Source organism: Jatropha curcas, chromosome 2 (genome assembly GCF_041381405.1).
Source record: "Jatropha curcas cultivar XTBG-Jc1 chromosome 2, XTBG_Jcur_1.0, whole genome shotgun sequence".
Taxonomy (NCBI): Eukaryota; Viridiplantae; Streptophyta; class Magnoliopsida; order Malpighiales; family Euphorbiaceae; genus Jatropha; species Jatropha curcas.
Genome location: NC_143152.1, coordinates 29,024,111 through 29,048,036, shown reverse-complemented (window position 1 = coordinate 29,048,036; position 23,926 = coordinate 29,024,111). Strand labels below are relative to the sequence as shown.

The window sequence follows — 23,926 nt, the reverse complement described above, 5'->3', positions numbered from 1 at the left end:
CGTGACAGGACGGTGTGTACAAGGCCCGAAAATGAATTCACCGCGGTGTGGCTGACCGGCGTTGCTGGCAATTCCGGCTTCAGGCTGCAACTCACTGCTTATGTCGTCAGTGTCTAATAATACCAGCATTACTTTTATTAGAATATTACTTCATTTTCTGCCCAAAAAGTTTCACTTCTCTTTTCGTTTACCCCTAAATTTCATTTTTCTTTATTTCCATATCATTTTTTTCTACTTTATAAATCTTTTTCCCCAGTAAAGTATTAATGAAACCTAATAGTTCTATGGCTTGGTTTAATACCAACTCTTATAATATAATTATCTTAAAATTAAATTTATTAAATATGAATACTTAATTTCTATTTTCAAATTGGTAGAATTCCATAACCATTATATTTAAGGTTTATGTTTTAAAAGATTTTGGATGAACTTTTCACAATGGGAAATTGAACAAACCATAAATCGTTAAAAACAAACGATTCATCGAGTATTCCGGAACATTCTCGACTAGGAATAGATGTTGATGGGCCCAAATAACTGGTATAGCAAGCAGAGAAAAAACAAAAGATTCATCGAGTATTCTGGAACATTCTCGACTAGGAATAGATGTTGATGGGCCCATATAACTTGTATTGCAAGTAGAGAAAATAAACGACCTGGAATTGACTCTTCCACTGGCTCACTCTCATCAGCTCTTCTATAAGTAGATCAGACACTCTGCGTACCAACACACACATCACCATCAAAGTTTCTTAGTTACAGTCTTATAGAGCTTTTCTAGTCTCTCCAGTTGCTAATCGCTTCCTGTTTTAGGAAGAGGAATGAAATTTATGCTTTTTATTGGGTGAGTTATATATTTATACGAACATTTCTTTAATTAATTAATATACTCTAGTTTATATTTTTGCTTATCAGAACTCTAATTCATTTCTTGCAGATACAGATATAATAACTAGCAAGAAATATATGGCTTCTCCTACTTCAGAATCAGTTCAAGATGTTGGAGACGGATTTCGTCCCACTGAAAAGGAATTGGTGAATCATTATCTCAAGCTTAAGATGCTTGGTTGTGATCACCGAGTCTCCAGGATACCTGAAATTGACATCTACAAGCATGAGCCCTGGGATCTACCCAGTAACTTCATACATTTTCTCTTCTTTTTTCTTTCCTTTTGAATTTATGTAACTGAAAGTTTATGGATTCTATCATGTGTTTTTCTTCTTCTTCTTTGGATTTTTCGTTCTTTTTTCTTGTGTTTCAGATTTCCTGAATTGTTTTCTGCTTTTTTTCCTCTGAATGAAGACCATTTAGGGGTGAACTCAAATGGTAAGGAGTCGTATTTCTTTCATAGTTGCCGCAGTGGACGACCTAGGAGGACAACAAAGGCTGGATACTGGAAAGGCACCGGTAAGAAACGCGAAATCAAGAACGCTGAGGAAGAGATTGTTATAAAAAGCATTTTTGTTTTCTACAAAGGCCGTACTCCTAAAGGGATCAGAGCTGAATGGACAATGCATGTATATAGTGCTGCTGCTAATCAGGTATATATATATATATATATACAAACACACTTTAATTGGAAGTCTCAAGTTCAGTTGTTCTATCTCTTTTTTCCTTAAATAAATAAATTCATATTGGTACAGAGGGATTTCGTTCTCTGCAAATTATTTAGAAAAGCAAAAATATATAAAAGGGCAATTGATATTACTGCACCAACAAATAATGATGAAGGTACTATACGTGCAACTGACAATGGTGAACTTGAGAGTACTATACCAGCCTCCGATGAAGGCGAACTTTGTCAGGATATGGCACCTTATGATCTTCAAAATCAGAATTCTTATCAGAAGACTGATTATTCAACCTTTTATGGTGCTAAAACATGTAAACTTATGACCTGTGAAAATCAAGCAACAGATGCTGAAATTATAGAACAGGTGAGCAAATTAAGAATAAGATTTTGACTTGCATCCATCATCCACTATCGAGGCTTTTTTTTTTATTTTCAGGTGGATTTCCATACACCAACAAATGATGATGAAACTGCTGACACAGGCGAGCTTGATAGTACTATACCAGCCCCAGATAAAGGTGAACTTTGTCAGGATATGGCACCTTATGATCTTGAAAATCAGAACTCCTGTAAGAAGACTGATTATCCAACCTTTTATCATGGTGAAACAAGGAAAATTATGATTTGTGAAAATCAAGCAATAGATGCTGCAATTGCAGAACAGGTAAGCAAAATAAGAATACGATTTTGACTTGCATCCATCATCCACTATCAAGCTTCTTTTATTTTTCTGAATTTGTTTTTTCAGTTCGATTTGGAACCACTACCAAATATGGACTTGTCCTTGGAATTTAACGAACAGAGTTGCACATTTAACTCTGCACTAGATTCATATCTGGACTTGTCCTTGGAATTTAACGAACAGAGTTGCACCTTTAACTCTGCACTAGATTCATATATGGACTTGTCCTTGGAATTTAACGAATTCATATATGGACTTGTCCTTGGAATTTAACGAACAGAGTTGCACCTTTAACTCTGCACTAGATTCATATATGCAGACAAAGCAAGACTTCTCTAATTATGATATTTGGGATTTCTCATTTTCATATCATTTTCTATCTGTATGGATATATATAATATCATTTTCTATCTTCTCATTTTCATAACTGAACTTTGTTTAGCAATAGCATTAAAGCTTGCTTTAGAATGTTATAAGCATAACATGCTGTTTTCAATCATTAATAAAGCCCAGAAATGACAAATGAAAAGGCAATATTTGTTGTCAAATATTTATTTGTCAAAATCCAGGGAAACATAGCATAAAATCACAGGCAGAATGGAGGACTTATTGAAGTTATTAGTGGATAACAAAATGTGTGTATGAAGTTGAGTTTTATTCCATGCCTTCCAGTGGATTGATTATACTCTATTTATAGACTGGAATTTTTAAAATTTTGATCATATGCTTAAATTTGTAGAAATTCATTCTTAAAACAAAAAAAAAAAAAAAAAAAAAAAAGAGAGATCCACCAGGGCAGAGCCTAGGTACTAAAAGTTTATCCAGATCAAAGTGAAACCCCAAGTCGCGTAACTGTAAGTGCCGTTGTAGCCGTGTGAAAGGCGTGTTAGGCCAAGTGTAAATCGTTGACAGTGATCTGAGAGATGGATAAATTTTTTAGTGGCTTATCTCGAAGTGCTAGTTCTAGCTCTATGGATAGAACTTTAAAGAAAAATAAAAATAAAGAAATAATATTAGCTGAAAATTTAGATGCTAGTCTAAGTAATTGGAAATTACCCACTGTGTCTTCTAATATGATATATAAATCAAATACAAATTTTCTTTTTAAATCGGATTATGTGGTTAAGACTGTGGAACAAGCAGTTCCAATTCATGAAGGCTCTCAATCTTTTCCTTTGTTTTGTCAAGAATTAATCACAAAACATCAAGAAAAATATAACTTTTTGCATATTGGCATGGTTCAAGTAGCTTTAAAACCAGCCACAAGATTAGGACTGAATACAGCTGCAATTGTATGTCTAAGGGATAAGAGACATAATAAATTCCATGATTCATTGTTAGGAGTAGTAGAATCATCTCTATGTGATGGTCCTATTTACTTCTCTTGCTATCCGAATTTTACTTTGTCTCTAAGTGATCCACACTTAATGAAAGCCCTTTCATTAGACATTCAAAGTTCTGGTTATGACATGTTACCAGGATCTGAAAATATTATTCTCATTTATAGAATCCATTATAAAGCAATGAATACTGTTCTACCAAATCTTAGAGAAGAAACTACTAAATTACTAATACCTAAAGGAGTAACAACTTTGTTTGTTACAAATTTAGCTAAAGGAAATTTAGTAGTACCCAAATCCATCCAATGGGATCAAGTTAAATTACCTGAAAATTGGTTACTAGAAGATGCTAATCAGCCTGTTAAACCTGAATCTCATGAATTAGATTCAGTAATTGAATTACCAGAAGGATCTGTTGCCCTACGGTTCTCAAGAAATAGAACTGTTCGATTAGAACCCAGGAGATCCTTTGCTGGATCGGCCAGCCCATCTATTATGGACCCTTTACCACCTAGACCTTCGAGTGATTCTATTACGACACTTCTTCGGTCTAGTTCAATTAGTGGGCTACATCGTACTGAAGAAAATATAGCCCAGCCCACGTATGAAATCAAAAGCCCAACTCCATCTGACATGGGTTATGATAAAGAAAGTATAAGATCTCAGCCATTTAAAATAATGGTGCTAGATCACGACTTATCTGCTTTTGAAAAATGGTTTGCGATGAATTTTACTGAAAGTGAACAAGCCTTTTGGCTAAAGAAGTATTTTTGCTATAAAAAACGCCAGGGCTCTCAAACTTTTGAGTCTTTTTTCCAACATGTTTTTTCCCTAAAGAATCAACCCTTTCCTGATTTTACAAATCAAACCTTTCTCGCCGGTCTAACGTCTGCCTATAGTACTTTCCATACTCCTCAGGGCCCCTTGAAACGTATCCATCCACCGCTTGAACCTGTTACCTTTGTGCATGAGCACGCGTCTATTGACTGTGCTCCTTTTTCTCGCGGGGGGGAAGGCACCACATCAACCCAACGACAACATAACTTTACTAATCTCCACTTAGCTACTGTAGGTGATCAACTAAACCGTATTGAAAATCAATTGCTTCATTTCAAACCTACTTTAGCCCAAGAAGCTACTACTTCCAAAGTAGGAAGTCAAGAAAAAACAGTTTTATTTAAGCCTCCAGTTCAACCAGAAGAATTTAAATTAAGCAACCAACAAGATGAATTAGTTGAAGAAATTTCGAAAAGACTTATGAAATTAAATATTGATAATAAACAAAAGAATATAGTTCCATTAACGATTCCCACAGAATCCGATAAAGAAGAATCGGATAAAGAAGAAAAACAACCAGATCAAGATATTATACATCTGGAACAACTATTTAAAGAAGCGAATACAATTAATAAAATTTCTTATCCACGAGCAAGAGGACATGTAGATATGAAACCCTATTATACTCGTCCTTCTCCCATCAATATGCAGTATGAAGAACCTGCGTTTAATTATGTCCAATATGATGGGAATTCTATAGTTGAATGGAATATTGATGGTTTATCTGATTATCAGATCAAGAATGTTTTACAATACATGACTATGTACGCTACAGCGTGTCGTACTAGAGGAAATAATGATAGAAGTATAATGCAAGCTATAGTTGCGGGATTTGCTGGCCAACTTAAAGGTTGGTGGGATTTCTCGCTAACTCAAGAAGGAAAGAATCAAATCATTAATGCTGTGAAAAGAGAAGAATATGTTGATGCCAATCAACAAAGACAAATTAGAGAAACCCCAGAAGCAGTAAATACTCTGTTATATACCATAGGATTACACTTTATAGGCTCCACTACAATGCATTTAGATAGATCTCATGAGCAGCTCATGAATTTACGCTGCCCAGATTTATCTCATTTTAAATGGTATAAAGATGTCTTTCTAACTGCTGTCTTAGCTCGAGAAGATAGTCAATATGACTTTTGGAAAGAAAAGTTTATTTCGGGATTACCTTCGCTTTTTGCCGAAAGAGTTCGCAATAAACTTAAAGAAAGAAATAATGGTATTATACCATATCATACTTATACGTATGGGGAATTAGCATCTGAAATAGTCACTGAAGGGTTAGCGCTATGTAATGAAATAAAAATACATAGACAGATGAAGAAAGAAAAGGTAACCAGAAAAAGAATATTAGGTGATTTTTGTGAACAATTTGGGTATGAACCCTTATGGAAATCCTCTAAGAAAACAGAAAAAACTAGGCGTCCTTTTAGGCCCAAAAGAAAAGAAAAATATTATGAAAAGAATAGGGAATTTCGCAAGAAACCTCACAAGAAACAAAAAACAAGCCCTAAAAGTAAACGAAAAGATAAATCTCAGATAGCTTGTTATCGCTGTGGACGTATAGGACATTATGCAAATAAGTGCCGTATGAAACAACAAATTCAAGCTCTTACTATAGATAAAGAGCTCAAGAATTCTTTAGCAAAATTATTTCTTAATGAAACAGATTCAGAAAAGGAAAATGAAATCAACGCTTTAGATTACACAGATGAATCCGAACAAGAAGAGCTGTCGGAAACAAAGTCTGATTGTGATGGTCAATGTGACTATTACAAATCTCTCTGTGCTATGAATGGTTTATATGTCCTCACTAAGAAAGATAATTTAATCCTTGATCTTATTGATCAACTTCCGGAAAATCAAAAAAGAATACACTTAGAAACATATTTGAATATATCAGAAGATAGAGCTTCTACTTCTCAAGAGACTTCACTTCTAAAGAATTTAGAAGAAACAAAACCTGTTTATAATATTCAAGAAATATTTGAACGAATCAAAAATACAAAAGCAGATAGAAAACCTACTCTTAAAGAATTAAGAGGAGAAATGAATCAAATGAAACATGAAATCCAACAGTTAAAAGATAGAGTGGCATTTTTGGAAGTTATCAATAAAGAAGAATATGAAGAGTCTCAAACGCCACCCACAATTAATCAGTTGCAATATGTGAATCTAGTAAATAAAGTTATCACACAAAAGTGGCATACAAAAGTCACAATTGTTGTGCATAAAGAATATATATTTGAAACTATTGCCCTAATCGATTCAGGTGCTGACTTGAATTGTATTAATGAAGGCCTTGTTCCATCAAGATATTTTGAAAAAACTATGGAAGAACTTAATACTGCGGATGGCAGCAAAATGGCAGTCCGCTATAAACTTCAAAATACTGCTATCTGCAATAACGGTATATGCTTTCAATTACCCTTTATTATGGTAAAAGGATTATCTCATCCTGTTATCCTTGGTAATCCTTTTTTACATATGTTATATCCGATCAAGAAAATATCGGAGCATGGAATTACTACTGAACTTGAAGGGCAAGAAGTTACTTTTAAATTTCTTACTCAACCCAAGGTTAAAGAAATTGATATTATTAAAACAAAAGTCGAATCAAAGCAAAAATTCTTACTATCACTAGCTCAAGAAATTAAAGCTAAAGATATACAAGAAAAAATAGAAACCAAATATCACGAACAAATTAATGAAATTCAAAAGAAAATAGAAACCACCATTTGTTCCGAACATCCAAATGCTTTCTGGGCCCGTAAAAAACATATTGTTACATTACCCTACGAGCCGGAGTTTAATGAAAAGGATATACCAACAAAGGCCCGGCCCATTGCTATGGGGCCTCGCCATCTCGAAATTTGCAAAAAAGAAATTGCTAGCCTGTTAGAAAAGGGTCTAATTCGCCCTAGTAAGAGCCCATGGAGCTGTGCAGCCTTTTATGTGGAAAATAATGCAGAATTGGAACGTGGAGTTCCAAGACTCGTTATTAATTATAAACCACTTAATAAGGCTCTAAGATGGATTCGTTATCCATTGCCTAATAAACGAGATTTATTAAATCGGCTCTATAAGGCTCAAATCTTTTCAAAATTTGATATGAAGTCAGGCTATTGGCAAATCCAAATAGCTGAGCAAGACCGATATAAAACGGCATTTACGGTCCCATTTGGGCAATACGAATGGAATGTAATGCCCTTCGGTCTCAAGAATGCTCCCTCTGAATTTCAGAAAATAATGAATGATATTTTCACCCCTTATACTACTTTTTCAATAGTCTATATTGATGATGTTTTAATCTTTTCCGAAAACCTAGAAAAACATTTTAAGCATCTCAATATTTTCATCAATATAGCTCAACACAATGGATTAGTAGTATCTGTCAAGAAAATCAAGCTATTTCAAACGAATATTCGTTTTTTAGGCCATAATATTACCAATCAAACTATTATTCCTATTAATCGTGCTCTTGAGTTTGCAGATAAATTTCCTGATGAAATTAAAGAAAAAACTCAACTCCAGCGATTTCTTGGATGTCTGAATTATGTCAGTGATTTTTATCCTTTATTGGCTCAAGATGCCAAGCCATTATTTGAACGGCTTAAGAAAGTGCCACCTGTATGGACAGCGGAGCATACATTAGCTGTCAAAAGAATAAAAGCAAAAGTAAAGACCATTCCTTGTCTGGCCATCCCTCATCCAGATGCTTTTAAGATAGTGGAAACTGACGCATCCAATATTGGATACGGAGGAATCTTAAAACAGCGTTTAAATGAAAAGGAAAGCTTAGTGCGCTTTACTAGTGGCATTTGGACTGGCCCAAGAATTAATTACTCGACAGTTAAAAAAGAAATCTTATCTATAGTACTTTGTGTGCAAAAATTTGAATCAGATCTTTTAAATCAAAAATTCCTGATTCGAGTTGATTGCAAAAGTGCTAAAGACATTTTATTCAAAGACGTAAAGAATATAGCGTCTAAACAAATATTTGCACGTTGGCAAGCAATTTTATCTGTCTTTGATTTTGATATTGAATTCATTAAAGGAGAAAATAATTCTTTACCTGATTTCCTAACCAGAGAATTTCTTACAGGAACAAGAACAGTCGCCGAACATGAGTTCAAAACGAAGACTTGCTGAAACATCCAGCCAGGCTCAAGATCCTGAAAAGCCTAGGCCCGATGCTTATGAAGCTAGCATCCTCAATTCGAATGAAGAAGGTCTTCCATTAATTCCAATAAGTCATAATTTCTTAATTCCAATGGCTAAAGAACATCGTCTCATGATTCCACATGAAGCTGCAAAATTATATACAAAAAATCATTTCACTAATCTTTATTTGCCTAAAGACTATCTCTATTATCAGGCAATTTTAGAAGCAACAGGATCAGTTATCTTTACGCCCACAGTTCGAGGCGAAGGAGAATGGGCGTATAGCAAATTCGTAATCAAAAGAGTTTTTGCTTCCGAAGATTGGGGCACTGATCCATTTCAGACGAAAGAACTGCATCATGGCCGACCAAGGTATTTTAATTATTTTGATTATATGGAAGCTTGGTCAGGAGCTTTATGCTACGATAACCGACAACGCAAATTCAGTTGGTTTATCGTTTTTAATCTCGCTAAAGAAGACTGGGATTTACCTCTATGGTTTCAAGAATGGTTTTACCATTGGGGTCTTTTTCCCATAGCTATGCCAGACAAAGTACGAACTATTTATGAACAATTTTGTGACACAAACCGTTCACTTCATAATCCAAGACTCACGTTCACCATCGCCTATAAAATTCCTTGGATCATTAAATGGGATTATCAAATAGCCATAAAGAAACAATTAAAACTTGAAGAAACTAAAGTTGAAATTCCTTGGCTTGTTCGACGGATCCTCTTACGCTGGTGGGACAAATGTAATTTCTTTAATCCACCATCAGTTTATGCAGCAAAAGGAATAATAGATTTTGCCAAAAAACCAAGTCCAATGAAATCTTCCACAGAAGTAACTTCTCCGCTAAATTTATCTCAATTATTTAAAGAAGTTTTAACCAACGTTCCTAAAGAAGAAATCAGGAAACAATTATTCAAAATTTTAGATGAAGATGAACCTGTGTCAAAAGGAAAAGAGAAAGCTGAATCCTCAAAAGCTAGGCATGATCGCCTAAAAGACAAAGAAATAGCTAAAGACTCTACTGATTCCTCTAACTCATCCGCCAGTGATGAAAAGATTGATGCAATGTTTATTGACAGCCAGGACCCATATGACTTTTCATAAAGAAGACACCTGGCAAAAGAATCTTATCAACATCAAGCTGTCCTCTTCGCACTCACGAAATGTTAGTGCGCCTTAGTATATCCTGTCTCCTTTCTGACGCACGCCATGACGTCAGAATATTCCTTTTCTTTGTATGTAAATAGCTCTTGTGTGTAGTAACGAATGCATCGAGCAAATTTAGAATTGAGCATTAGCCTTCTCTCTCTTGTAAAAGGGTGTATAAACCTGGCAACTATTCCTACTTTGTGTGAGTGTAATATAGTGTGCTCTCCAGCTAAAAAACTAGAGTGTAATTTAGATTTTATTTACGACGCCATTAATCGACTCCACGATCAGATTGTGGATATTGATTATCAGTTGGGTGATCTCTGTTTGACTTGCAATAATATTAAAGACAAGTTTCTTTCTTCCTCTGTAAGTATTTTATATTTCTATGTCTTTTATTCCTTCGCTTGTTGATAAATTAGCTTTGCTAGATTTAACTAATCATAATCAAATTAATTTCTTGCGTCAAGAACTAGTAGAAACTGGAACTAATTTGTTTGAAGAACATTTGGAAACTCATAATGAATGGTGTAACTGTTTAGAAGCAGAAAGAACCTTAGCTTTGTTTAATCATATTATTCAACTGTTAGATAGCTTCCTGCTTTCATAAAAAAAAAAAAAAAAAAAGAGAGATCCACCAGGGCCGTTCTGGTATCAGAGCCTAGGTACTAAAAGTTTATCCAGATCAAAGTGAAACCCCAAGTCGCGTAACTGTAAGTGCCGTTGTAGCCGTGTGAAAGGCGTGTTAGGCCAAGTGTAAATCGTTGACAGTGATCTGAGAGATGGATAAATTTTTTAGTGGCTTATCTCGAAGTGCTAGTTCTAGCTCTATGGATAGAACTTTAAAGAAAAATAAAAATAAAGAAATAATATTAGCTGAAAATTTAGATGCTAGTCTAAGTAATTGGAAATTACCCACTGTGTCTTCTAATATGATATATAAATCAAATACAAATTTTCTTTTTAAATCGGATTATGTGGTTAAGACTGTGGAACAAGCAGTTCCAATTCATGAAGGCTCTCAATCTTTTCCTTTGTTTTGTCAAGAATTAATCACAAAACATCAAGAAAAATATAACTTTTTGCATATTGGCATGGTTCAAGTAGCTTTAAAACCAGCCACAAGATTAGGACTGAATACAGCTGCAATTGTATGTCTAAGGGATAAGAGACATAATAAATTCCATGATTCATTGTTAGGAGTAGTAGAATCATCTCTATGTGATGGTCCTATTTACTTCTCTTGCTATCCGAATTTTACTTTGTCTCTAAGTGATCCACACTTAATGAAAGCCCTTTCATTAGACATTCAAAGTTCTGGTTATGACATGTTACCAGGATCTGAAAATATTATTCTCATTTATAGAATCCATTATAAAGCAATGAATACTGTTCTACCAAATCTTAGAGAAGAAACTACTAAATTACTAATACCTAAAGGAGTAACAACTTTGTTTGTTACAAATTTAGCTAAAGGAAATTTAGTAGTACCCAAATCCATCCAATGGGATCAAGTTAAATTACCTGAAAATTGGTTACTAGAAGATGCTAATCAGCCTGTTAAACCTGAATCTCATGAATTAGATTCAGTAATTGAATTACCAGAAGGATCTGTTGCCCTACGGTTCTCAAGAAATAGAACTGTTCGATTAGAACCCAGGAGATCCTTTGCTGGATCGGCCAGCCCATCTATTATGGACCCTTTACCACCTAGACCTTCGAGTGATTCTATTACGACACTTCTTCGGTCTAGTTCAATTAGTGGGCTACATCGTACTGAAGAAAATATAGCCCAGCCCACGTATGAAATCAAAAGCCCAACTCCATCTGACATGGGTTATGATAAAGAAAGTATAAGATCTCAGCCATTTAAAATAATGGTGCTAGATCACGACTTATCTGCTTTTGAAAAATGGTTTGCGATGAATTTTACTGAAAGTGAACAAGCCTTTTGGCTAAAGAAGTATTTTTGCTATAAAAAACGCCAGGGCTCTCAAACTTTTGAGTCTTTTTTCCAACATGTTTTTTCCCTAAAGAATCAACCCTTTCCTGATTTTACAAATCAAACCTTTCTCGCCGGTCTAACGTCTGCCTATAGTACTTTCCATACTCCTCAGGGCCCCTTGAAACGTATCCATCCACCGCTTGAACCTGTTACCTTTGTGCATGAGCACGCGTCTATTGACTGTGCTCCTTTTTCTCGCGGGGGGGAAGGCACCACATCAACCCAACGACAACATAACTTTACTAATCTCCACTTAGCTACTGTAGGTGATCAACTAAACCGTATTGAAAATCAATTGCTTCATTTCAAACCTACTTTAGCCCAAGAAGCTACTACTTCCAAAGTAGGAAGTCAAGAAAAAACAGTTTTATTTAAGCCTCCAGTTCAACCAGAAGAATTTAAATTAAGCAACCAACAAGATGAATTAGTTGAAGAAATTTCGAAAAGACTTATGAAATTAAATATTGATAATAAACAAAAGAATATAGTTCCATTAACGATTCCCACAGAATCCGATAAAGAAGAATCGGATAAAGAAGAAAAACAACCAGATCAAGATATTATACATCTGGAACAACTATTTAAAGAAGCGAATACAATTAATAAAATTTCTTATCCACGAGCAAGAGGACATGTAGATATGAAACCCTATTATACTCGTCCTTCTCCCATCAATATGCAGTATGAAGAACCTGCGTTTAATTATGTCCAATATGATGGGAATTCTATAGTTGAATGGAATATTGATGGTTTATCTGATTATCAGATCAAGAATGTTTTACAATACATGACTATGTACGCTACAGCGTGTCGTACTAGAGGAAATAATGATAGAAGTATAATGCAAGCTATAGTTGCGGGATTTGCTGGCCAACTTAAAGGTTGGTGGGATTTCTCGCTAACTCAAGAAGGAAAGAATCAAATCATTAATGCTGTGAAAAGAGAAGAATATGTTGATGCCAATCAACAAAGACAAATTAGAGAAACCCCAGAAGCAGTAAATACTCTGTTATATACCATAGGATTACACTTTATAGGCTCCACTACAATGCATTTAGATAGATCTCATGAGCAGCTCATGAATTTACGCTGCCCAGATTTATCTCATTTTAAATGGTATAAAGATGTCTTTCTAACTGCTGTCTTAGCTCGAGAAGATAGTCAATATGACTTTTGGAAAGAAAAGTTTATTTCGGGATTACCTTCGCTTTTTGCCGAAAGAGTTCGCAATAAACTTAAAGAAAGAAATAATGGTATTATACCATATCATACTTATACGTATGGGGAATTAGCATCTGAAATAGTCACTGAAGGGTTAGCGCTATGTAATGAAATAAAAATACATAGACAGATGAAGAAAGAAAAGGTAACCAGAAAAAGAATATTAGGTGATTTTTGTGAACAATTTGGGTATGAACCCTTATGGAAATCCTCTAAGAAAACAGAAAAAACTAGGCGTCCTTTTAGGCCCAAAAGAAAAGAAAAATATTATGAAAAGAATAGGGAATTTCGCAAGAAACCTCACAAGAAACAAAAAACAAGCCCTAAAAGTAAACGAAAAGATAAATCTCAGATAGCTTGTTATCGCTGTGGACGTATAGGACATTATGCAAATAAGTGCCGTATGAAACAACAAATTCAAGCTCTTACTATAGATAAAGAGCTCAAGAATTCTTTAGCAAAATTATTTCTTAATGAAACAGATTCAGAAAAGGAAAATGAAATCAACGCTTTAGATTACACAGATGAATCCGAACAAGAAGAGCTGTCGGAAACAAAGTCTGATTGTGATGGTCAATGTGACTATTACAAATCTCTCTGTGCTATGAATGGTTTATATGTCCTCACTAAGAAAGATAATTTAATCCTTGATCTTATTGATCAACTTCCGGAAAATCAAAAAAGAATACACTTAGAAACATATTTGAATATATCAGAAGATAGAGCTTCTACTTCTCAAGAGACTTCACTTCTAAAGAATTTAGAAGAAACAAAACCTGTTTATAATATTCAAGAAATATTTGAACGAATCAAAAATACAAAAGCAGATAGAAAACCTACTCTTAAAGAATTAAGAGGAGAAATGAATCAAATGAAACATGAAATCCAACAGTTAAAAGATAGAGTGGCATTTTTGGAAGTTATCAATAAAGAAGAATATGAAGAGTCTCAAACGCCACCCACAATTAATCAGTTGCAATATGTGAATCTAGTAAATAAAGTTATCACACAAAAGTGGCATACAAAAGTCACAATTGTTGTGCATAAAGAATATATATTTGAAACTATTGCCCTAATCGATTCAGGTGCTGACTTGAATTGTATTAATGAAGGCCTTGTTCCATCAAGATATTTTGAAAAAACTATGGAAGAACTTAATACTGCGGATGGCAGCAAAATGGCAGTCCGCTATAAACTTCAAAATACTGCTATCTGCAATAACGGTATATGCTTTCAATTACCCTTTATTATGGTAAAAGGATTATCTCATCCTGTTATCCTTGGTAATCCTTTTTTACATATGTTATATCCGATCAAGAAAATATCGGAGCATGGAATTACTACTGAACTTGAAGGGCAAGAAGTTACTTTTAAATTTCTTACTCAACCCAAGGTTAAAGAAATTGATATTATTAAAACAAAAGTCGAATCAAAGCAAAAATTCTTACTATCACTAGCTCAAGAAATTAAAGCTAAAGATATACAAGAAAAAATAGAAACCAAATATCACGAACAAATTAATGAAATTCAAAAGAAAATAGAAACCACCATTTGTTCCGAACATCCAAATGCTTTCTGGGCCCGTAAAAAACATATTGTTACATTACCCTACGAGCCGGAGTTTAATGAAAAGGATATACCAACAAAGGCCCGGCCCATTGCTATGGGGCCTCGCCATCTCGAAATTTGCAAAAAAGAAATTGCTAGCCTGTTAGAAAAGGGTCTAATTCGCCCTAGTAAGAGCCCATGGAGCTGTGCAGCCTTTTATGTGGAAAATAATGCAGAATTGGAACGTGGAGTTCCAAGACTCGTTATTAATTATAAACCACTTAATAAGGCTCTAAGATGGATTCGTTATCCATTGCCTAATAAACGAGATTTATTAAATCGGCTCTATAAGGCTCAAATCTTTTCAAAATTTGATATGAAGTCAGGCTATTGGCAAATCCAAATAGCTGAGCAAGACCGATATAAAACGGCATTTACGGTCCCATTTGGGCAATACGAATGGAATGTAATGCCCTTCGGTCTCAAGAATGCTCCCTCTGAATTTCAGAAAATAATGAATGATATTTTCACCCCTTATACTAATTTTTCAATAGTCTATATTGATGATGTTTTAATCTTTTCCGAAAACCTAGAAAAACATTTTAAGCATCTCAATATTTTCATCAATATAGCTCAACACAATGGATTAGTAGTATCTGTCAAGAAAATCAAGCTATTTCAAACGAATATTCGTTTTTTAGGCCATAATATTACCAATCAAACTATTATTCCTATTAATCGTGCTCTTGAGTTTGCAGATAAATTTCCTGATGAAATTAAAGAAAAAACTCAACTCCAGCGATTTCTTGGATGTCTGAATTATGTCAGTGATTTTTATCCTTTATTGGCTCAAGATGCCAAGCCATTATTTGAACTAGCAAATTCGTAATCAAAAGAGTTTTTGCTTCCGAAGATTGGGGCACTGATCCATTTCAGACGAAAGAACTGCATCATGGCCGACCAAGGTATTTTAATTATTTTGATTATATGGAAGCTTGGTCAGGAGCTTTATGCTACGATAACCGACAACGCAAATTCAGTTGGTTTATCGTTTTTAATCTCGCTAAAGAAGACTGGGATTTACCTCTATGGTTTCAAGAATGGTTTTACCATTGGGGTCTTTTTCCCATAGCTATGCCAGACAAAGTACGAACTATTTATGAACAATTTTGTGACACAAACCGTTCACTTCATAATCCAAGACTCACGTTCACCATCGCCTATAAAATTCCTTGGATCATTAAATGGGATTATCAAATAGCCATAAAGAAACAATTAAAACTTGAAGAAACTAAAGTTGAAATTCCTTGGCTTGTTCGACGGATCCTCTTACGCTGGTGGGACAAATGTAATTTCTTTAATCCACCATCAGTTTATGCAGCAAAAGGAATAATAGATTTTGCCAAAAAACTAAGTCCAATGAAATCTTCCACAGAAGTAACTTCTCCGCTAAATTTATCTCAATTATTTAAAGAAGTTTTAACCAACGTTCCTAAAGAAGAAATCAGGAAACAATTATTCAAAATTTTAGATGAAGATGAACCTGTGTCAAAAGGAAAAGAGAAAGCTGAATCCTCAAAAGCTAGGCATGATCGCCTAAAAGACAAAGAAATAGCTAAAGACTCTACTGATTCCTCTAACTCATCTGCCAGTGATGAAAAGATTGATGCAATGTTTATTGACAGCCAGGACCCATATGACTTTTCATAAAGAAGACACCTGGCAAAAGAATCTTATCAACATCAAGCTGTCCTCTTCGCACTCACGAAATGTTAGTGCGCCTTAGTATATCCTGTCTCCTTTCTGACGCACGCCATGACGTCAGAATATTCCTTTTCTTTGTATATAAATAGCTCTTGTGTGTAGTAACGAATGCATCGAGCAAATTTAGAATTGAGCATTAGCCTTCTCTCTCTTGTAAAAGGGTGTATAAACCTGGCAACTATTCCTACTTTGTGTGAGTGTAATATAGTGTGCTCTCCAGCTAAAAAACTAGAGTGTAATTTAGATTTTATTTACGACGCCATTAATCGACTCCACGATCAGATTGTGGATATTGATTATCAGTTGGGTGATCTCTGTTTGACTTGCAATAATATTAAAGACAAGTTTCTTTCTTCCTCTGTAAGTATTTTATATTTCTATGTCTTTTATTCCTTCGCTTGTTGATAAATTAGCTTTGCTAGATTTAACTAATCATAATCAAATTAATTTCTTGCGTCAAGAACTAGTAGAAACTGGAACTAATTTGTTTGAAGAACATTTGGAAACTCATAATGAATGGTGTAACTGTTTAGAAGCAGAAAGAACCTTAGCTTTGTTTAATCATATTATTCAACTGTTAGATAGCTTCCTGCTTTCATAAAAAAAAAAAAAAAAAAAGAGAGATCCACCAGGGCCGTTCTGGTATCAGAGCCTAGGTACTAAAAGTTTATCCAGATCAAAGTGAAACCCCAAGTCGCGTAACTGTAAGTGCCGTTGTAGCCGTGTGAAAGGCGTGTTAGGCCAAGTGTAAATCGTTGACAGTGATCTGAGAGATGGATAAATTTTTTAGTGGCTTATCTCGAAGTGCTAGTTCTAGCTCTATGGATAGAACTTTAAAGAAAAATAAAAATAAAGAAATAATATTAGCTGAAAATTTAGATGCTAGTCTAAGTAATTGGAAATTACCCACTGTGTCTTCTAATATGATATATAAATCAAATACAAATTTTCTTTTTAAATCGGATTATGTGGTTAAGACTGTGGAACAAGCAGTTCCAATTCATGAAGGCTCTCAATCTTTTCCTTTGTTTTGTCAAGAATTAATCACAAAACATCAAGAAAAATATAACTTTTTGCATATTGGCATGGTTCAAGTAGCTTTAAAACCAGCCACAAGATTAGGACTGAATACAGCTGCAATTGTATGTCTAAAATTGCCTGATAATAGAGATAGTCTTTAGGCAAATAAAGATTAGTGAAATGATTTTTTGTATATAATTTTGCAGCTTCATGTGGAATCATGAGACGATGTTCTTTAGCCATTGGAATTAAGAAATTATGACTTATTGGAATTAATGGAAGACCTTCTTCATTCGAATTGAGGATGCTAGCTTCATAAGCATCGGGCCTAGGCTTTTCAGGATCTTGAGCCTGGCTGGATGTTTCAGCAAGTCTTCGTTTTGAACTCATGTTCGGCGACTGTTCTTGTTCCTGTAAGAAATTCTCTGGTTAGGAAATCAGGTAAAGAATTATTTTCTCCTTTAATGAATTCAATATCAAAATCAAAGACAGATAAAATTGCTTGCCAACGTGCAAATATTTGTTTAGACGCTATATTCTTTACGTCTTTGAATAAAATGTCTTTAGCACTTTTGCAATCAACTCGAATCAGGAATTTTTGATTTAAAAGATCTGATTCAAATTTTTGCACACAAAGTACTATAGATAAGATTTCTTTTTTAACTGTCGAGTAATTAATTCTTGGGCCAGTCCAAATGCCACTAGTAAAGCGCACTAAGCTTTCCTTTTCATTTAAACGCTGTTTTAAGATTCCTCCGTATCCAATATTGGATGCGTCAGTTTCCACTATCTTAAAAGCATCTGGATGAGGGATGGCCAGACAAGGAATGGTCTTTACTTTTGCTTTTATTCTTTTGACAGCTAATGTATGCTCCGCTGTCCATACAGGTGGCACTTTCTTAAGCCGTTCAAATAATGGCTTGGCATCTTGAGCCAATAAAGGATAAAAATCACTGACATAATTCAGACATCCAAGAAATCGCTGGAGTTGAGTTTTTTCTTTAATTTCATCAGGAAATTTATCTGCAAACTCAAGAGCACGATTAATAGGAATAATAGTTTGATTGGTAATATTATGGCCTAAAAAACGAATATTCGTTTGAAATAGCTTGATTTTCTTGACAGATACTACTAATCCATTGTGTTGAGCTATATTGATGAAAATATTGAGATGCTTAAAATGTTTTTCTAGGTTTTCGGAAAAGATTAAAACATCATCAATATAGACTATTGAAAAAGTAGTATAAGGGGTGAAAATATCATTCATTATTTTCTGAAATTCAGAGGGAGCATTCTTGAGACCGAAGGGCATTACATTCCATTCGTATTGCCCAAATGGGACCGTAAATGCCGTTTTATATCGGTCTTGCTCAGCTATTTGGATTTGCCAATAGCCTGACTTCATATCAAATTTTGAAAAGATTTGAGCCTTATAGAGCCGATTTAATAAATCTCGTTTATTAGGCAATGGATAACGAATCCATCTTAGAGCCTTATTAAGTGGTTTATAATTAATAACGAGTCTTGGAACTCCACGTTCCAATTCTGCATTATTTTCCACATAAAAGGCTGCACAGCTCCATGGGCTCTTACTAGGGCGAATTAGACCCTTTTCTAACAGGCTAGCAATTTCTTTTTTGCAAATTTCGAGATGGCGAGGCCCCATAGCAATGGGCCGGGCCTTTGTTGGTATATCCTTTTCATTAAACTCCGGCTCGTAGGGTAATGTAACAATATGTTTTTTATGGGCCCAGAAAGCATTTGGATGTTCGGAACAAATGGTGGTTTCTATTTTCTTTTGAATTTCATTAATTTGTTCGTGATATTTGGTTTCTATTTTTTCTTGTATATCTTTAGCTTTAATTTCTTGAGCTAGTGATAGTAAGAATTTTTGCTTTGATTCGACTTTTGTTTTAATAATATCAATTTCTTTAACCTTGGGTTGAGTAAGAAATTTAAAAGTAACTTCTTGCCCTTCAAGTTCAGTAGTAATTCCATGCTCCGATATTTTCTTGATCGGATATAACATATGTAAAAAAGGATTACCAAGGATAACAGGATGAGATAATCCTTTTACCATAATAAAGGGTAATTGAAAGCATATACCGTTATTGCAGATAGCAGTATTTTGAAGTTTATAGCGGACTGCCATTTTGCTGCCATCCGCAGTATTAAGTTCTTCCATAGTTTTTTCAAAATATCTTGATGGAACAAGGCCTTCATTAATACAATTCAAGTCAGCACCTGAATCGATTAGGGCAATAGTTTCAAATATATATTCTTTATGCACAACAATTGTGACTTTTGTATGCCACTTTTGTGTGATATCTTTATTTACTAGATTCACATATTGCAACTGATTAATTGTGGGTGGCGTTTGAGACTCTTCATATTCTTCTTTATTGATAACTTCCAAAAATGCCACTCTATCTTTTAACTGTTGGATTTCATGTTTCATTTGATTCATTTCTCCTCTTAATTCTTTAAGAGTAGGTTTTCTATCTGCTTTTGTATTTTTGATTCGTTCAAATATTTCTTGAATATTATAAACAGGTTTTGTTTCTTCTAAATTCTTTAGAAGTGAAGTCTCTTGAGAAGTAGAAGCTCTATCTTCTGATATATTCAAATATGTTTCTAAGTGTATTCTTTTTTTATTTTCCGGAAGTTGATCAATAAGATCAAGGATTAAATTATCTTTCTTAGTGAGGACATATAAACCATTCATAGCACAGAGAGATTTGTAATAGTCACATTGACCATCACAATCAGACTTTGTTTCCGACAGCTCTTCTTGTTCGGATTCATCTGTGTAATCTAAAGCGTTGATTTCATTTTCCTTTTCTGAATCTGTTTCATTAAGAAATAATTTTGCTAAAGAATTCTTGAGCTCTTTATCTATAGTAAGAGCTTGAATTTGTTGTTTCATACGGCACTTATTTGCATAATGTCCTATACGTCCACAGCGATAACAAGCTATCTGAGATTTATCTTTTCGTTTACTTTTAGGGCTTGTTTTTTGTTTCTTGTGAGGTTTCTTGCGAAATTCCCTATTCTTTTCATAATATTTTTCTTTTCTTTTGGGCCTAAAAGGACGCCTAGTTTTTTCTGTTTTCTTAGAGGATTTCCATAAGGGTTCATACCCAAATTGTTCACAAAAATCACCTAATATTCTTTTTCTGGTTACCTTTTCTTTCTTCATCTGTCTATGTATTTTTATTTCATTACATAGCGCTAACCCTTCAGTGACTATTTCAGATGCTAATTCCCCATACGTATAAGTATGATATGGTATAATACCATTATTTCTTTCTTTAAGTTTATTGCGAACTCTTTCGGCAAAAAGCGAAGGTAATCCCGAAATAAACTTTTCTTTCCAAAAGTCATATTGACTATCTTCTCGAGCTAAGACAGCAGTTAGAAAGACATCTTTATACCATTTAAAATGAGATAAATCTGGGCAGCGTAAATTCATGAGCTGCTCATGAGATCTATCTAAATGCATTGTAGTGGAGCCTATAAAGTGTAATCCTATGGTATATAACAGAGTATTTACTGCTTCTGGGGTTTCTCTAATTTGTCTTTGTTGATTGGCATCAACATATTCTTCTCTTTTCACAGCATTAATGATTTGATTCTTTCCTTCTTGAGTTAGCGAGAAATCCCACCAACCTTTAAGTTGGCCAGCAAATCCCGCAACTATAGCTTGCATTATACTTCTATCATTATTTCCTCTAGTACGACACGCTGTAGCGTACATAGTCATGTATTGTAAAACATTCTTGATCTGATAATCAGATAAACCATCAATATTCCATTCAACTATAGAATTCCCATCATATTGGACATAATTAAACGCAGGTTCTTCATACTGCATATTGATGGGAGAAGGACGAGTATAATAGGGTTTCATATCTACATGTCCTCTTGCTCGTGGATAATAAATTTTATTAATTGTATTCGCTTCTTTAAATAGTTGTTCCAGATGTATAATATCTTGATCTGGTTGTTTTTCTTCTTTATCCGATTCTTCTTTATCGGATTCTGTGGGAATCGTTAATGGAACTATATTCTTTTGTTTATTATCAATATTTAATTTCATAAGTCTTTTCGAAATTTCTTCAACTAATTCATCTTGTTGGTTGCTTAATTTAAATTCTTCTGGTTGAACTGGAGGCTTAAATAAAACTGTTTTTTCTTGACTTCCTACTTTGGAAGTAGTAGCTTCTTGGGCTAAAGTAGGTTTGAAATGAAGCAATTGATTTTCAATACGGTTTAGTTGATCACCTACAGTAGCTAAGTGGAGATTAGTAAAGTTATGTTGTCGTTGGCAAATCAAAATGCAACACTGTTAGATGTTCGGACTTGAATGGTTGGTGCATTTCTAGCTTCCTATACGCTTGGAAGAAACGACCTCCATAATGGTCATTAATCCTGATTGTGCGATTATAATGGCTAAATCATCCTTGGTTGAACAGGGTTTCAGGAAGGTTGACCCAGATCGCTGTGAATTTGCTAATGAGGGGTTCTTGAGAGGGCAAAAACATCTCTTGAAGAGTACATCTAGGAAAAAGCCTCTTCAGATACACAGTAATCAACCACCTCTAGTTCAGAGCTCTAAAGTTCCAGCAGTCATTGAAGTTGGGAAATTTGGACTAGAGGAAGAGGTTGAAAGACTCAAGCGGGACAAGAATGTTCTTATGCAGGAACTCGTTAGATTGAGGCAGCAGCAGCAAGCTACAGACAACCAGTTGCAGACTGTGGGGCAACGCGTGCAGGTAATGGAGCAGAGACAGCAACAAATGATGTCATTTCTTGCAAAGGCCATGCAAAGTCCAGGGTTCTTGAATCAGCTTGTGCATCAGAACAATGAAAGCAAGAGGCCCATTACTGGAGGCACTAAAAAGAGGAGACTTCCTGGACAAGTAGAAGAAAATTTGGCAAGCAAGGTTGGCAATAGTCCTCCAAATGGACCGATTGTGAAATTCCACTCTTCAATGAATGAAGCAGCAAAAGCAATGGTGCACCAGATCCTGAAGATGAATTCATCGTCTAGGCTGGAACCATCAATAAACAACTCTGGTCCTTTCCTGATTGGCAACCTTCCTTCTTCCAATGCATTAGACAGCAGCAACACTTCAAGTCGAATCTCAGAATTGATGCTTCCGGAGGTTCCACCAGCTTCTGGGCCATCAAGTTTTCCTATTGATTCAGGGTTTTCTGTCAGTCATACATCTGATGCCATATCTGAGGTCGAATCCTCATCATGTGCTGTAAGTGACCTAAATATGGACCATCTTTCTGAGATGAGAGTGAATAACTCGGTGCAAGATACGGTTCTGCCTAATTTCAATCGGAGAGAAGCAATTGTTCCAGAAAGCGCCATTGGAATTCCTAATACAAATTTTGTGGGTTCTGAGATTGAGAGTAAAGAGAAAATCAGTCCACTGTCATCTGTTTTGGACATGGAAATGCCTGTAGAAGTGCCAACTGACGCCATTTTTCCCAATCAAGATACAGAGATTTTGGTGGATGGGATCCCTAAGCTTCCTGGCATTAATGATGTGTTCTGGGAACAGTTCCTTACAGCGAGCCCAGTCACAGGAGACACAGATGAAAGTAATTCAAACTCACCACAGAGCCGCATGAACTGGGAACAAGAATTACAACCATGGGAAGAGGATGGATGGGACAATATTCTAAACATGAATCATCTTCCAGAACAAATGGAGCTTCTTGCATCAGCAGGCACAAGGGGGTGAATTTTCACCAATTGTATATACTTCTCTTGCTATCAAAGGTAAATTTTTAAACCACCATTTACAATGATAAGCTGGAGTCTGCCCCTTCTCTCCATATAACAAGCTGGTTGTATAACTAAGTTTTGCCTACTTCTAGATTCCCTGCATTGGATCAGACTATTTCTGCATAGCTATTGATGTCATAGGATGTGTTTTATACCATTTTGCCCTCTGCTATTCACTTTGTATATGTATTGTTTTCATACAAAATTACTTCATAATATAAAAAGAATTTATTTCGCATTTGCGTTTTCATCTCATTTTTCACTATGCATTAAAAATATGAACGAGGAAAGTGTGTTATTTTAGATAATACTGTAATATGGCGATTCTTTGATGCATCTTCACCCCCTCTTAAAACTATAAGAGTCTGCTGGAAATTGTATATGCTTCCAAATTACAAACTTGATTTAGAGAAATATACTGTTGTTTTCAGAAATGTCGCATTTTTTCTAATTCTTGCAGAGTTGCCGTTTTGCGCTGCCGAGCAGACATAAAAGCTTTTTGCTTAGAGAGAAGATGGCAAGGCTTTTTTTTTTTTTTTTTTTTGCCATTTTAAAGTTCAACAACTCTACTTTTTACCTTTATCAAGTGTAACATGGTATTGTAGTCTGTGATTGGATATGTGTGAAGGTCCTAAATGAATGATATTATGCAATATTTTGTCACAAATGTGGAATGAGAATGAGAATTCCTTTCAATACTAAACACGAGCGTTGCCTGCTCGTATTGTTGGAAACGTGCAGATCAAACTTAGGGGTTCGCATTCTTATTCAACTTATAACAGCCTTTTAAATGTAACAAAGAC

At 34.9% G+C, this 23,926-nt stretch overlaps 1 protein-coding gene and 1 long non-coding RNA gene across 3 annotated transcripts; both read left to right on the top strand.

Annotated features, from left to right (window-relative positions):
- Positions 1 to 692: 692 nt before the first annotated feature.
- LOC105632683 (heat stress transcription factor A-1b) lies at positions 693 to 23,790 on the top strand. 2 transcript variants are annotated; one of them, XM_089717456.1, is made up of 7 exons: positions 693 to 844; positions 938 to 1,135; positions 1,304 to 1,542; positions 1,645 to 1,938; positions 2,011 to 2,238; positions 21,796 to 23,117; positions 23,584 to 23,790. In XM_089717456.1, exons 2-6 carry the CDS (start codon positions 967 to 969, stop codon positions 23,077 to 23,079), a joined length of 2,214 nt encoding a protein of 737 aa, XP_089573582.1. In that variant the 5' UTR covers positions 693 to 844; positions 938 to 966; the 3' UTR covers positions 23,080 to 23,117; positions 23,584 to 23,790. The 2 variants fall into 2 exon arrangements, with proteins under 2 accessions (XP_089573582.1, XP_089573583.1); XM_089717457.1 differs by lacking the exon at positions 693 to 844 and having other exon boundaries at positions 1,020 to 1,135; positions 1,263 to 1,542.
- On the top strand, positions 16,518 to 18,444 carry LOC149498565 (uncharacterized). The gene is made up of 3 exons (XR_016319429.1): positions 16,518 to 16,660; positions 17,527 to 17,761; positions 18,209 to 18,444. It is a non-coding gene; the product is annotated as an uncharacterized LOC149498565 (long non-coding RNA).
- Positions 23,791 to 23,926: the final 136 nt, after the last annotated feature.